This window comes from Heteronotia binoei, chromosome 21 (assembly GCF_032191835.1).
Source record: "Heteronotia binoei isolate CCM8104 ecotype False Entrance Well chromosome 21, APGP_CSIRO_Hbin_v1, whole genome shotgun sequence".
In the NCBI taxonomy this organism is placed as follows: domain Eukaryota; kingdom Metazoa; phylum Chordata; class Lepidosauria; order Squamata; family Gekkonidae; genus Heteronotia; species Heteronotia binoei.
In genome coordinates, this window is record NC_083243.1 from 166951413 (window position 1) to 166964770 (window position 13358).

General features: G+C 40.3%; 1 protein-coding gene across 1 annotated transcript in view; it reads right to left on the minus strand.

Moving 5' to 3' along the window:
• The window catches only part of DAGLA (diacylglycerol lipase alpha), a 121475-nt gene that overhangs the window by 57169 nt on the left and 50948 nt on the right, over positions 1-13358 (minus strand). Inside the window, exons 5-7 of the mRNA XM_060262230.1 lie at positions 9176-9277; positions 7720-7858; positions 2885-2972 (exon numbers count right to left, since the gene is read on the minus strand). Of these exons, the coding sequence (XP_060118213.1) occupies positions 2885-2972; positions 7720-7858; positions 9176-9277 (329 nt within the window). The remainder of the gene's footprint in view (positions 1-2884; positions 2973-7719; positions 7859-9175; positions 9278-13358) is intronic.

Below are 13358 nucleotides of genomic sequence, written 5' to 3' on the forward strand. Positions count from 1 at the left end.
TGCTTTTCAAAGCCCCTTGCTGGGGTCGCCATGAGACAATTGTGACTTGATAGCATGCACATATGTACATAGAATCCCAGTTACTAGAGAATATGCTGTCACAGGCCCCTCTGGAAAGGCAAGAAGGAACTAGAGGTGGAGGAAGCTACTTCCCCGGCCTGCCTGGGGCTCATTTGACTATCTCTTGCCCCTGAAAGAATAGGATAGCTGCCACCATTGTCACCGTCTGTGGCTGAGTTTGACAGGCTTACCTCTGCCTCTCTATGTTACACACATCTAATTCAGCTAAACATGCAGCCTGGTTCATATAACCCAGTCCTTTTTATACCTCAGTGGTCTGGAAACGGAACAAAGTTTGAGTTCAGTGGTAACTTTAAAACCAACAAAGTTTAATTCTGGATATATGCCTTCATGTGCAGGCACACTTCAGATATCTGTGCATCCACATAACAGTTTACACCCAGAATTAAACTTTGTTGGTCTTAAAGATGCCACTGGATTCAAACTTTGTTCTTTTGTTTCAAACCAACATGGCTACCCACCTGAATTTATCTTCATGGTCTAGGGATGACATAGGAACTCTTAAATAACACATTTTTATTGTATTTGGGGAAAACAGAATATCAAGGGAAGGCGGATGCAACTGCAGGTGAGAAATAAAGACAGTGGAAGGATTTCATAGACAACGGAGAATGCAAAAGAGATACAACAGAGACAGCTGACACAACCTGAATAAGCTAGTTCCCTAGTTTAATGGCTTACAGATCCTGAGCCATGTCAGCCTGACAGAGGCCCACTCAACAAGAGACCTCCTCTTCCCTTGCTTGTTCCTAGGAAAGGCAAATATAACTCTCATTTCAGGGTTTATGATTTTTTTTTTTGTGATCACATAGCTAGTTTCAGAGGGTAGCAGTATTAGTCTGAAGCAGACAGGTAGAGTCCAAAAGCACCTTAGAGACCAATAAGATTTTCGGGGTATGACATTACAGGAGTCAAAGCTCCCTTCATCAAAAGCTCATACCCCCACCTTTGTCTCTAAGTGCCTCGGGACTCGAATCTAGCTGTTTCTGCATAGCTTAAGTGCACTTTTCCTGCTCCAGATGATAGTAAGCCAATCAAGTTATCTCTCTAGGAGGAGAAATCCTATCCTATCCATTTCTGTGGGGCTTTGTTTTTAACTAGCCTGTTCCCTCTCTTGCTACAGAGGCTGCACAAAAGGATTGCCTCATTTGGGAACTTAACACAGGAAATCATGGGGACCAGGATGGGACTCATGACAGAGGCAAGCCCAAACTTGGACAATGAATTACACTGGAGTCAGATTAAACCAGGGAGTTTTCAATCACTGCTCAATGCAAAGTGGGGTGGGAAAGTAAAGTAAATAAACCAAGTCTGAACTTGTCCATTCGTAATATATGATTTCTGCAACTGCCTTATTCAAGGTTACCCACTGAATATTATGTCTGAGTAAAGATTTCAACCCGGATCTCTCAAATCCAAAATGATATCCACTATACAACTCTGTATAACTCTGTACAACTTTCTACAACTCTGTAGAAAGATCTTTCTAGGCCAGCTTTTTTTCTCCAACAGCTACCAGTGTGATGCCCTTGGGAAGGCACAATGGAGGTAAGCATCCCCTGCCACTTGTCTACAGCATTTATCATTCAGATGGCGAATAGCCTGAGGCATTCAGGGTAGCTTCACATTTTACATGGACACATGTCTGCTGTGAGTACATCAACATCTTCTGCAGCAAATACATAAAATGTGTATATGCTCAAAGGGCAAGTAACTTGTATCAAGCAGAGTGAGGGCTGGATGGGATACTGGAAATGAATGCAAACCTCCCCTAACGCTCAGATGCAATGTCTGTACATGTACCCTTGTACACACATGAGGGCTCTAATGAACTCTCTCAGAATCTTTCATACATGGACGTTATCCCCATGGTGCAAGTGGAGCATGCCCATACTAATTTATGGTGACATCAAAAACATAAAACACAAGCAAAGAGAAAGTTACCCAAAGTAACATCCCAAAGACAGAAGGTGAAGCACTAAATTTAACAAATAAATCCAGAAATATAGTGTAAATACAAATGTGTTATAATAGCAATAAAATTAATATTGATTCACAGTGGGTGAGGACTCAAATCTCAAGGTAGCTGAGGTATTAAAGTCCACTGGAGCACAGCATATGGCCTCGGAAAGACAAAATGACAATGGAATGCTGTACTATACTTAATATATAACAAGTTTTAAATTGTACATTTGATTGAAGTTTTATATGGAATTTGGCTCAAGATAAAGATTTTTTTTTTAGTTAAATCTGACATCCCTTTAATTCTTCCAAGATTATATTTTGTGTTTCTAAGGATTTTCAACTTCATCTTTTTAGGGATTTAAGCCCCTACCCACTGTAAAACAGCATTTGTTGTAGGTATAAAGCTTCATCCAGAAATGTAATCTCCCAGGATGTATCTGCAAAGGGGCAGAGGAATATTCAGTGCAGATTAGAACCCATCGCACACATAGCATTCTCAGCTCATGATGGTCTCCCACTATTCTCATTACCCATCCATGCTGTGGACCCAGGCAACTGCCAAGAATACCTTGTTATGTTTTCAGAGTGGGAATAAAAGATCCATTTTTTCCAGGTGCCTGCTTGTCCCATTTTTACACACAGTTTTTGGTTAATGTGCAGAACAAATGGCACAGGAAAAAGTTCACTCAGAAAGAGTTCATGGAGTTCCAAGAGCCATTACCTGAAGAAGAGTTACTAATGATTCCGGCAGTTCCCACAGTGCAGTGATCTGAGAACACTGGAATTTGATTGGTCATAAATAATTTACTCTCTGATGGAAAAGACACTTGCAACTTACTGATTGGGAATCTTTTGTTCGAGTGCAGCAAAGGAAAACCTTCAGTCGCCGAGTCCAGCTGCTAGCCTGTCCCTCCTCTAAACGGTGCCTAGAATAAGCAGATGGAAGGATTACAAATGAACAGGGAAGTACAACATCTGCTTAGAGGGAAACCAAAAGAAACACAAAAAAAGCATCAACAGAATTCCTATTACTGAAAGTAATTATAACAAAGGATAAATATATCAACAAATTCTACAGTACAACCTCAGATCCACTCTAGACACACCCATGTATGGTTTTGGAAATACAATGTTTGCAAGGTAGCATTCAGCAGCACTGGAAATTATGGGCGTGCAAATTTACTGAACGCTATTACTTCTTCAGCCTTCAACAGACCTACTGCCAATAATGAGGCCTCTGAAGTTTGGAATGGGAGGAATACTAAAGGTGAAACCAAGCATTCCTTCTCTAAAAAGAAGAGAAGCTCACTATCATTAGTACTGAGAAATAGCCAGGATCTGTAAAGAGGCCAGGGCTGGCCCTAGACTATCTGGCACCCCCACCACTGCACTGATAACCAATTTTCAAAAACAGATGAGTTGTGGGGAAAATAAAAAGTCACTTGGGAGGCACCCAATTTGGCACCCTCAGAAGGCTGTTGCCCTAGACAATCGCCTATTTTGCCTAGCGGCAGGGCTAGCCCTGGAAGAGACTAACGGTCCAGTTATAAGCAGAATTAAACCATTCTAAGTCCAGTGAAGCCAGTAGAAAGATGTAACTATCTATGATTGCACTGTAAGAGTATAGTGCAGGCCAATACACTGCAGGTCAATACAACGCAGCAAAACCAAAGTAGTCTTGATATAATTAATGGTATTTCATTTCATAATTTTAAACAAAATTAAACATTAACAACATTTAAAAATAAATACTTGATCCCCAAGTTGCTGTTGTTGTTGTTGTTCGTTAAATTTATGAATCACCCAATCCCTGCCAAAGGCAGGGCTCTGGGTGATGTACAGATTTGATAAAAACAACAAAATAAAACCAGTTAAAACATTCACAACATTTCAATAATCAGATGGTAAGAAATAATCAAACCTTATCCCAACTGCCAGCTACTTAATAGGCAAAGGGGAATGTAATGTAAAATTTTATTTATATCCCGCCCTCCCCCGCCGAAGCAGGCTCAGGGCGGCTAACAGCACTTCAAGTAAACAATACAATAATAAAACATTAAATTCACATTAAAATTCACATTAAAACAATCAATGATTAAAACATTCCTAATTCAACACTGGCAGTAAACATTATTAATCTAACGGTAAACGTTAATTCATTTATTGGTAAACGCCTGTTTGAAGAGGACGGTCTTGCAGGCCCTGCGGAACTGATCTAAGTTCCGCAGGGCCCGCACCTCCTCTGGGAGCTGGTTCCAGAATTGTGGGGCCGCAGCGGAAAAGGCCTGAGTGCGGGTGCTTTGAAGTTTGACTTCTTTTGACCCAGGGATATTCAGTCTGCTTTTTCCCACTGACCTCAGTGCTCTCTGGGGCTCATATGGGGAGAGACGGTCCCTCAGGTAGGTCGGTCCTTGGCCATATAGGGCTTTAAAGGTTATGACCAGCACTTTGTACTGGATCCTGTATACAATCGGCAGCCAGTGCAGTCCGCGCAGCCCCGGCCGTATATGCTCCCATCTTGGGAGACCAAGTAACAGCCTGGCTGCCGCATTCTGCACCAGCTGCAGCTCCCGGGTCTGGTACAGAGGCAGCCCCATGTAGAGAGCATTACAGTAGTCCAGTCTTGAGGTGACCGTCGCGTGGATCACCATTGCTAGGTCCTGACGCTCTAGGAAAGGGGCCAACTGCCTCGCCCGCCTCAGATGGAAGAATGCTGACTTGGCAGTGGCTGTTATCTGGGCCTCCATTGATAATGAAGGCTCCAGTAAGACACCCAGAAGAAGGAAGAAGAAGAAGGCGAAGTAGATGTAAATAACAGAGAAGGGTGCCAGCCAAGATGGAACCGTCACTGTTCGCAACCAAAGGCCAACATCTTTGCCTTGCAGGCTCCGCAAAATTGAATCAGATCCTACAGGGCCCTAATGATATTTGGCAGAGAGTTCCACCAGGTTGGAACCAGGACCAAAAAGGCTCTGGCCCTGGTTGAGGACAGCTGGACCTTTGGGGCCAGGGACCACCAGCAAGTTGTTATCTGAGGAGTTCATCAACAACTACGACTTTGCACTCACTACTTACAACAGTCAAAGTTAGCAGCACTTTTATTTCTTACTGTGAAGTTGGAGAGATAAATATTGTCCGCATATTATAAATATTGTCTGCATCTTTGTATCTCCACAAGAAAAAAAAAAAAATAGAGTTTTAGGTTCTTCCTCAACTGAGTGTTTGTTTGTTTACCTATCAAACGAACACTCAGCTGAGAAAGAACCTAAAACTTTCAAGAGCCTTGAGGACACTTTCCATGAGGGCTACAGTCTTGTCCCTCAAGCGTTTGAAGTTTACAGACCTCATATGTAAGATTACTGCTGCAATGAAGCTTGATTTAGAAATAGAATTTCCAAGACCAATACTAAATATGGCTTGTGGCAGAATGTGCCAGCTCTGGCCTGCATGCCCTGTTGCTGCCATGCCCTTCTAGGGGTTCCCAACTCCATGGAGGGGCTTTTCTTTCTCTCTAGGGTAACATTCCACCACTACCTTTTAAAAGGCATTCCTTAATTTCTCACTGGGAGGTGCAGGAATCCCAGCTCCCCTTCTCAGTTCTGAGGTGTTGCCTCTGTCTCCTGCTGCCCAACACCTACTTACTATGGGGACAGTTTAATGCCTTGGGCACCCTTGGACAAATAGCTGCTTGCCAGCCCCCTGGAGCTCCTTTTTAGATAGTGTGCTTAGGGCAGTAGGGGGTCTATGTGGTACACAGAATTACTTACAACATCAAAAGTTTAAAATGTTTATCGGGGGAAAAAAGTTTACAAGCATACTTTTAGCACAGCACCAGATTTGAGCAAGGAAAGCAAAAGAAACTGGTAGAAAAAGCGAACACTCTGACCAGCTGATGTTAAAACAGGATAGGCTCTTTTAGCTTAGCTGTTCTATTTCTCTACAGAGTATCCACTACCTTGAAGTTTGTTCCCCATCTCCCAGGTGAGCACATGGTCAATATGGCTGCCTCAGGACTTAAGGGTTCTGTGTCCTCTCATTGCCTGAGCATCCCAAATAAAAAGGGCTATTTCCTGTTGCAAGGAGAATTTATCACTTCTGTTTCACCCTCCCACTTGACCCCGGTCAGCCCAGGTCAAGGAATCTTCCTCTAATTCTCTGCTCCCTGCCTGAAGAAGGGGATGGAGGGGGAGGCTTGACCATCCTATTGTCTCTAGCAAGACCTATTAACATTTCTTGGTCTGTAAAGCCATTGATGGACTTCCTCCTTGCCAACTGTTCTCTGCCCAGAGATCAGGGGGAAAAACATTTTAAATACCAAGTGGAGTCTGGCTGCTTGCCAACCTTCCAGGAGAAAATGCATTTCTTCACATAGCCTTTTAAAAGTTTTAAAGGAATTTCTAGGAAAAACTCGTCAAATGTTTTCCACTAGATTTACGAAACGTTGACCTTTGTAGAAATGATTAGCCACAGACTTCTGTTTTATTATAAAACATAAAAAAACTTTATTGCTGTTCAATACAAAGTCCTGTAATCATATGCTTTATTTATATAATGTATTTCTTTCCTGGTCTTATAGATGGTTTTAGAAGGGGATTCAATATAGTAATTGAGGATAGGCCTATAAATGGCTACTACACAAGATGACTACAGGGACCCACCATGTCTAGGTAGCGTTGCCAAGTCCCTCCACCACTGTGGCAGGGGACTTCTCTCTTGTACGCTTCACGATGACATCACCCGGAAATGATGTCATTGCACTGGGCACATCACACTGGGGATGCTCTAGGATTCGTGGTAAAACTCTATGGTACCCCAGCACAATGCTCTAGGATTTGCAGTAAAAACACTATGGTACTCTATGGTACCACGGAGTTTTACTGCAAACCCTAGAGCATCCCCAGCGTGACATACCCTGTGCAATGACATCATTTACGGGTGATTTCATTGTGCAGGGCACATTGCGTGATGATGGGGCTCTTTGGGGGCAGGGATCCACCCCCAGAGGCCTGCTCCATGCTGGTGGGTTGGGGGCCCCCCAAACCAGGGGATCCCCCATCCCCGATGGGAGCTTCGCAGCCCTCTGTCAAGGGACAGTATAGCTGTGAATATCAGTGCTAGGAAGTAACATCAGGGGAAGGCCCTGGTCTTTATGTTCCATTTGTTGCTCCTCCCCAGCAACTATCTGGCCACTGTGTGAAATAGGATACTGGACTGGCTAGTTGACTGGTCTGTTTCAGCAATGTACCTTTTATGTTCTTATAGGTGTCTTTTGCAACTCCTCTTGCAATTATGCATTAATAAGGAAGAACTACAAAACAAAACATGGCTGAAGGTGAAAACAAGGCATGTAAAATTAAGTAGGTTAACTTACATATTGAGAGCAAAACTTTACATTTCTGCATAACAAAAAATATAGACCAATTACTTTCAGTTCCTGGCCTAGATTTAGAGAAGCCTAAATCACACGCAAAAGGCACCCCCCCCCCAACAGCAGCCTCACAAACTATTTTATCACACAACACTTTTTAAATTGATTGCAGTGGCAACACAGGAAAACTGATGTTTAATGCAAAAAACGGGAAAGCAGGTAATCCTGAAACAAGTCAGTAAAGATAGCTCCTGGGTAATAAACAATTCTAATCCCACACTTCCTTTGTTTCAGTTCTTCCCTACCTCAAGTTATATGTCCTCAGGTTGCGTTGCCTCCTCTTTGTGGCTCGTAATTTCACAAAGGTGCGTCCCGTTGGGTCAAAGACGCATAGGACAGTGATACAAACACTCAGAATAACAACCCAGTTGCAGACAACCATTCCTAGAGAAAGAGCAGCAAAAATATTAAAAAACTTAATTCAGAAGCAGACATGACTTATTAGTCAAATTTGGTTTATGAATGTGGCTGTTCTATAGCAACAAACTTTACCTGATGTTCACCATCTAAAGAGAAGGCCATTCTTATGATGAAGATATTGGGTTTATGTAAATGTTATGACTGCTTCAGAGATTCAAAGGCTAACATCCTAAAATATTTAATAAATGTAGTAAGCCCAGAGCTGTCAATAGCAAATAGAACTGAGCTAAAGGGTTTAGGGATGTATGCGTGTGTGTATATATTTATGTATGTGTGTCTATACATATACATGTACATATACGTACAAATAGGATAAAAAAATTTGATGTCTTTTATTATATTTAGTTTTAATTTGTAATATTTTCACTACTTTTGTAAGTCATTACTACTACTACTACGACTATTGTAAGTCAGTAAAAATTTAAAAAATCCCCTCTCCAAGATTCTATAAGCTCTTAGGGACTTCAGCAGCTAATTTCTCCTCCCTTCTTTCCCCCCACTCTCACATTCTGTGCTCCTAGAGTATACTTAGTTCTTGTGAGGGACCAGCTGTTTTACTATTAGATATAGTGATGTATGTATGTGTGTAAATCTACACACATGCACATATTCAGGAAGCAGATAAAAAGACAAGGTATACAGAGCTCTCTATGGCTGATTACAGACTGGCACTACGGGCCGACTCAGAGACGCCTCTGAAGTCGGCCCAAATAATCCCTCCACACAGAAACATCTGCCGGGTGTCCCCAGCGCACACTCACCCTGTCCTTCCGGCTGCTCCATCCAGCTCGAAAAGCAACCACTTTGAAAGTGGTCACAAATGTTTGAGCCGGCTGGTAGTCGCTTTCCCGCCCTCTGGAAGGGGAGGGGCACAAGTGAGGTGGCTTGGCAGTGTGAAACTTCCAAGCCGCCCAAAGCTGTTTCTGGGGTTTTTTAAAAAAAAAAACCCAATGAGAGCGCTCATGCGCATCAGCGCTTCCCCCGAGGGGGAACAAAGAGGAATCCGGCTTCCAGGTCGCCTTCCTGTGTGGAGGCGTGGAGCTGCCTGACGGACTGGAGGTGGGCAGCTTGTGAGTGAATGTGTGGAGGCTCCCGAACGGCTCTTTTTGCGCCAGTCCAATTCGGGACGCCTCCCAGTTGCCCCAAAATGCCCATCTGTTCTCAGCCTATGAGTCTTTTTATGTTTATGAATTTGTTAACTTTATATTTAAAGCATTGGGGGTGACAGGAATATTAAACAAGTAGAAAACAACTTCATATTAAAAAGCCTCACATACACACCCAAAGTGACACTCTTGGCAGTCACATCATTGCAGGAACTGTAGTACTGGGTTAGCCAAACAATGCCCACAATAGCATAGACAAACTCAATCACCAGGATAGCTGAAACAATAAGAACACAATGCACAATAGGGGAGCATTATTCCAAACAAAAATACCTCATTTCACAGGATGTCAAAGACAGGCAGCCTTACAGCCATGCTGCTGTCAATCCCACTGTATTCTTTCTTATGAGCAATTCTCAGGCAGTGAGAAAAATACCAATTTCAAACTGTTATTTCACTCAAGTAAAATCAACTTAAACAAGTTAAATGTAACACACTCTTTTCTAGCAGAAGAGGTTCAGAAAATGAAATTTAGACCAATGCTCAAGGAAAGGATTCAGATCCAACCAACTTAAAACCATGCCAAATAGGTACTTTCCTGAAAAAATGAGTGTAGAGGAAGTTCAAAGGCTAGAATAATATTCAGCTGACTATTGTTCCATAGATACCAATACCTTTCTGAAAGCTCCTGGAGAAAGACTTTGGGACTCCTGGAGTAACTGGCAAAGCAAATAAGAAGATAGGATGCGTCTGGTTTCTATCATTTTTAATTAGCAGGCAAGAAGCCATACAAAATGGAATTTGTTAATGAGAAACGAAATGCTTATCTTTTAACAAGATGTCATAATAGAAATTGATAGGGATTTACAACTGGAATCTCTGCAAATCGAGAAAAAAATTGGCAAATTGCTCTTTATTTAATGATTATTCTTAAAAGTAAATTAAAGCTTCCAAAGTTGTTTACAGTCTTTAATATTTTGCCAATAGCTGAAAAATAACTGTTTATTTTTTCCCAGTTCAAATAATTTATTAAAATTAAATAAATAATTATAAAGTTATCACAGTTAAATTACAGGCAAAACAATTAGCATCCCAAAAATGACAATTAATGAAACACCAGAAGTGATAACTCTTTGCCCAATAGAGAATTCCTTGCCCAATATATAATTCAGAAAGGCAACCACTTATCTAATAGTGAAAACGTTCCAGATTATTTCACAGTAGCAACAGAATCAGCCAATTTATCTAAAACAAAATATTCCCAAACTTAGAACGCTAAATTGCCAATTGTAGAGGTTCAATTGACTTCCACTCTAAAGCCATGTGGATCTTAAAACTGGCCAAATATGTTTTTTAAGCAAATTGGTCAAAAAAGTTGCAAGGAATACTTGTTAGACAAAGAGGACACACAGCCATGAATAAGACTGAAATTAAAAGCTAGTTTTTCTCTTCTCTAAGTTTAAAAATGTTTTATGTTTCAAATGCTTTTAAATGTTTATATTAATTGTTAAGAATAATATTTAGCTAACATATATATGAAGTTTAAACAGCCTGATTATTTAAAAATATCAGGCTGTGTGCTTAATAGAAAAGTTACTATGGAACTGCTGCAATAAGCATTATTATTTTTATCAAGCAGAGGTAACCCTAATTAAAGAAAGTATTTTCAGCCAATTAAAACCAAAGCCGGAACAAGACTGAACCACAGCCAAGGAAATAATGACCAGGTGTCCAGATACTAGTAATCGCTATCTCAGATGCTGGTATCAGTGAAAGTATGCTAATGAGCCATAAATTATGACAACTCAATTAATTGGAGGAAAAAGAAATTATAATTTCCTATACAGAGACGGCCCTCAAGTGGCTAAGAAGAAGAATGGTTTATTTACAGTTTTTATATAAAAAATGAAACTTTAATGTTTTAAGTAATTAAATAAGAACTACGTAATGAGTTAAATGATACACAAAAGTATTCATTCAAGAAAGAAAAACAAGCTCTTTAACATGACCTACTTTGAAACTGGAAAGTCCATGTGAGAAGTTTGATTCTTCTAAGAAATGTCTGAAGTGGTATTATTATTTATTTACATATATCTAGTAGAAATGTTTAATAAACAAGTATTTGTATGTCTTATATGCATGTGGCAATACAGAGGAACAATGTTAAATAGTTTTAAAAGTTAAGTTTTGTTTGTAACATGAATTTAAGCTTGTAAATTCATAGTGATGGAAAATCTGGGAAAGTAGCCAACTAAGATAATGTGAAGGTCTTTGTTCAGAGAAGGATGTTATATTTCACTTTTAACAAGGAAGTTTTGATAAGACACCTGTGGATGAAAGAACAGTAAAGTTAAAAATGAGCCAGAAACATCTTGTTTGTCAAATGTAAGATTAATGGATGTTAGAGACAAAGAAAACTGAAGTACACATGTAGTGATGTCAAGTTATGATGTAACACCGGGAGGAGAAACCAAGAGTATACAAGTTTGAACACAACTGTAGCTCAGTGAACAACTGAACTGAACTTTTGGCTGCATGTTGTTCCTTATTCAAATAAAACTTTTTTTTTACCCTTTTTGCTGTCTGGATTGTACCTCACTGTGTTACTTCAATTGGTTAGCCACACAAGTCAAAGAACCTTAGCACCCTGACGGCATGGCTTGCATGAGTGTGTTCAACACCAATAATATAAGACCCACCCATATGCGGTTCTACCCATCCAGTCTGATTAATCTAGCCAAATACTGAGAAGAGAAATTAAGCTCAAAAAGCTAGTCTAGAAAATTTGAAACAGATTTATCCTTTCCTCTGTTTCTACTTAATTCTGAATGAGGCTTATGGTGTGGTTTAATTTTTTAAAGGCTAGATGGCAGGATTTGCCCCCAAGGCAGAGCATTGTGTAACTAAAGGACCACACTGTGGTATTATCTACAAAATAATAATTACCCTCTTGTGTATCTAATTCATACAACATAATTACTAAGCAGAATTCTGCATTGCCCAGACCGCAAATGAAATTGTATTAATTTTAATTGCCAAACGTTAAAAAACAAAAGTTGAGATAAGTTACATACGACAACATTTCAGGGACTAAAGGTGATATTGTACAGCTATCAAGAGACAGACTTATGTATGTTCATTTATTTTCATCACTTCATAATTGAAAGTCAACCCATTTCTTTTCCACAGTATTTCATGTAAACCAGTAAAAACTAGCTCCCAGAACTGTGGCTAGAATTATTGCAATATGTGTGTGTGTGTGTTAAATGCCATCAAGTTGCTTCCAGTTTCTGATAATATGAATGACCTCCAAAATGTCCTATGAAGAAGATGATGATGATAAAGAAGAAGAGGAGGATGCCGAGGAGACTGCATTTATACCCCACCCTTTACTACAAAGCGGTTTACCATCTCCTTTCCTTCCTCTCCCCACAACAGACACCCTCTGTGAGGTAGGTGTGACTCAGAGAGCTCTTTAAGAACTGCTCTTAAGAGTAACAGCTCTGACCCAAGGTCATACCAGGAGATGCATGTGAAGAAGTGGGGAAACAAACCCAGTTCTCCCAGATTAGAGCCTGCACACTTAACCACTACACCAAACTGGCTCTTAACCACTTAAGTTAACCACTACATCAAACTTCCTCAGGTCTTGCAAAACTAGGGGCTGTGACTTCCTTTTCTGAATCAATCCATCTCATGTTGTGTCTTCCTCTTTTCCTGCTACCTTCAACTTTTCCTAGCCTTATTGTCTTCTCAAGAGACTCTGTCTTCTCATAATGTGACCAAAATATTATTGCCTCAGTTTAATCATTTTAGCTTCTAGGGAGAGTTCAGGCTTGATTTGCTCTAGAACCCACTTATTTATCTTTTTGGAGGCCCATAGTATCTGTAAAATTCTCCTCCAATACCATATTTCAAATGAATCAACTTTTCCCCTTTCTTTATTGTTCAACTTTCACACTTACACATAGTAATGAGGAATAGAATGGTATCTTGGTCTTTGTCACCAGCAACACATTGTTACACTTAACCATTCTAGCTCCTTCATAGATGCTCTTCCCAGTCTCAATCTCCTGACTTCTTGGCTGCAGCCTCCCTTTTGGTTGATTATGCAGCCAAGGAATAGAGAACAATTTCAGTTTCTTCACTGGCAACCTTAAAGTTGTATAATTCCCCAATAGTCATAATTTTGTCTTCTTGACGTTCAGCTATAATCCTGCTTTAGCACTTTCTGCTTTAACTTTCATTAGTCATTTCAAGTCTTCACTATTTTCTGCCAGTGATGTGGTGTCATCTATATGTCTCAAGCTGTTAATGTTCCTTCCACCAATTTTCAACCCACTTTCATCTAAATTTAA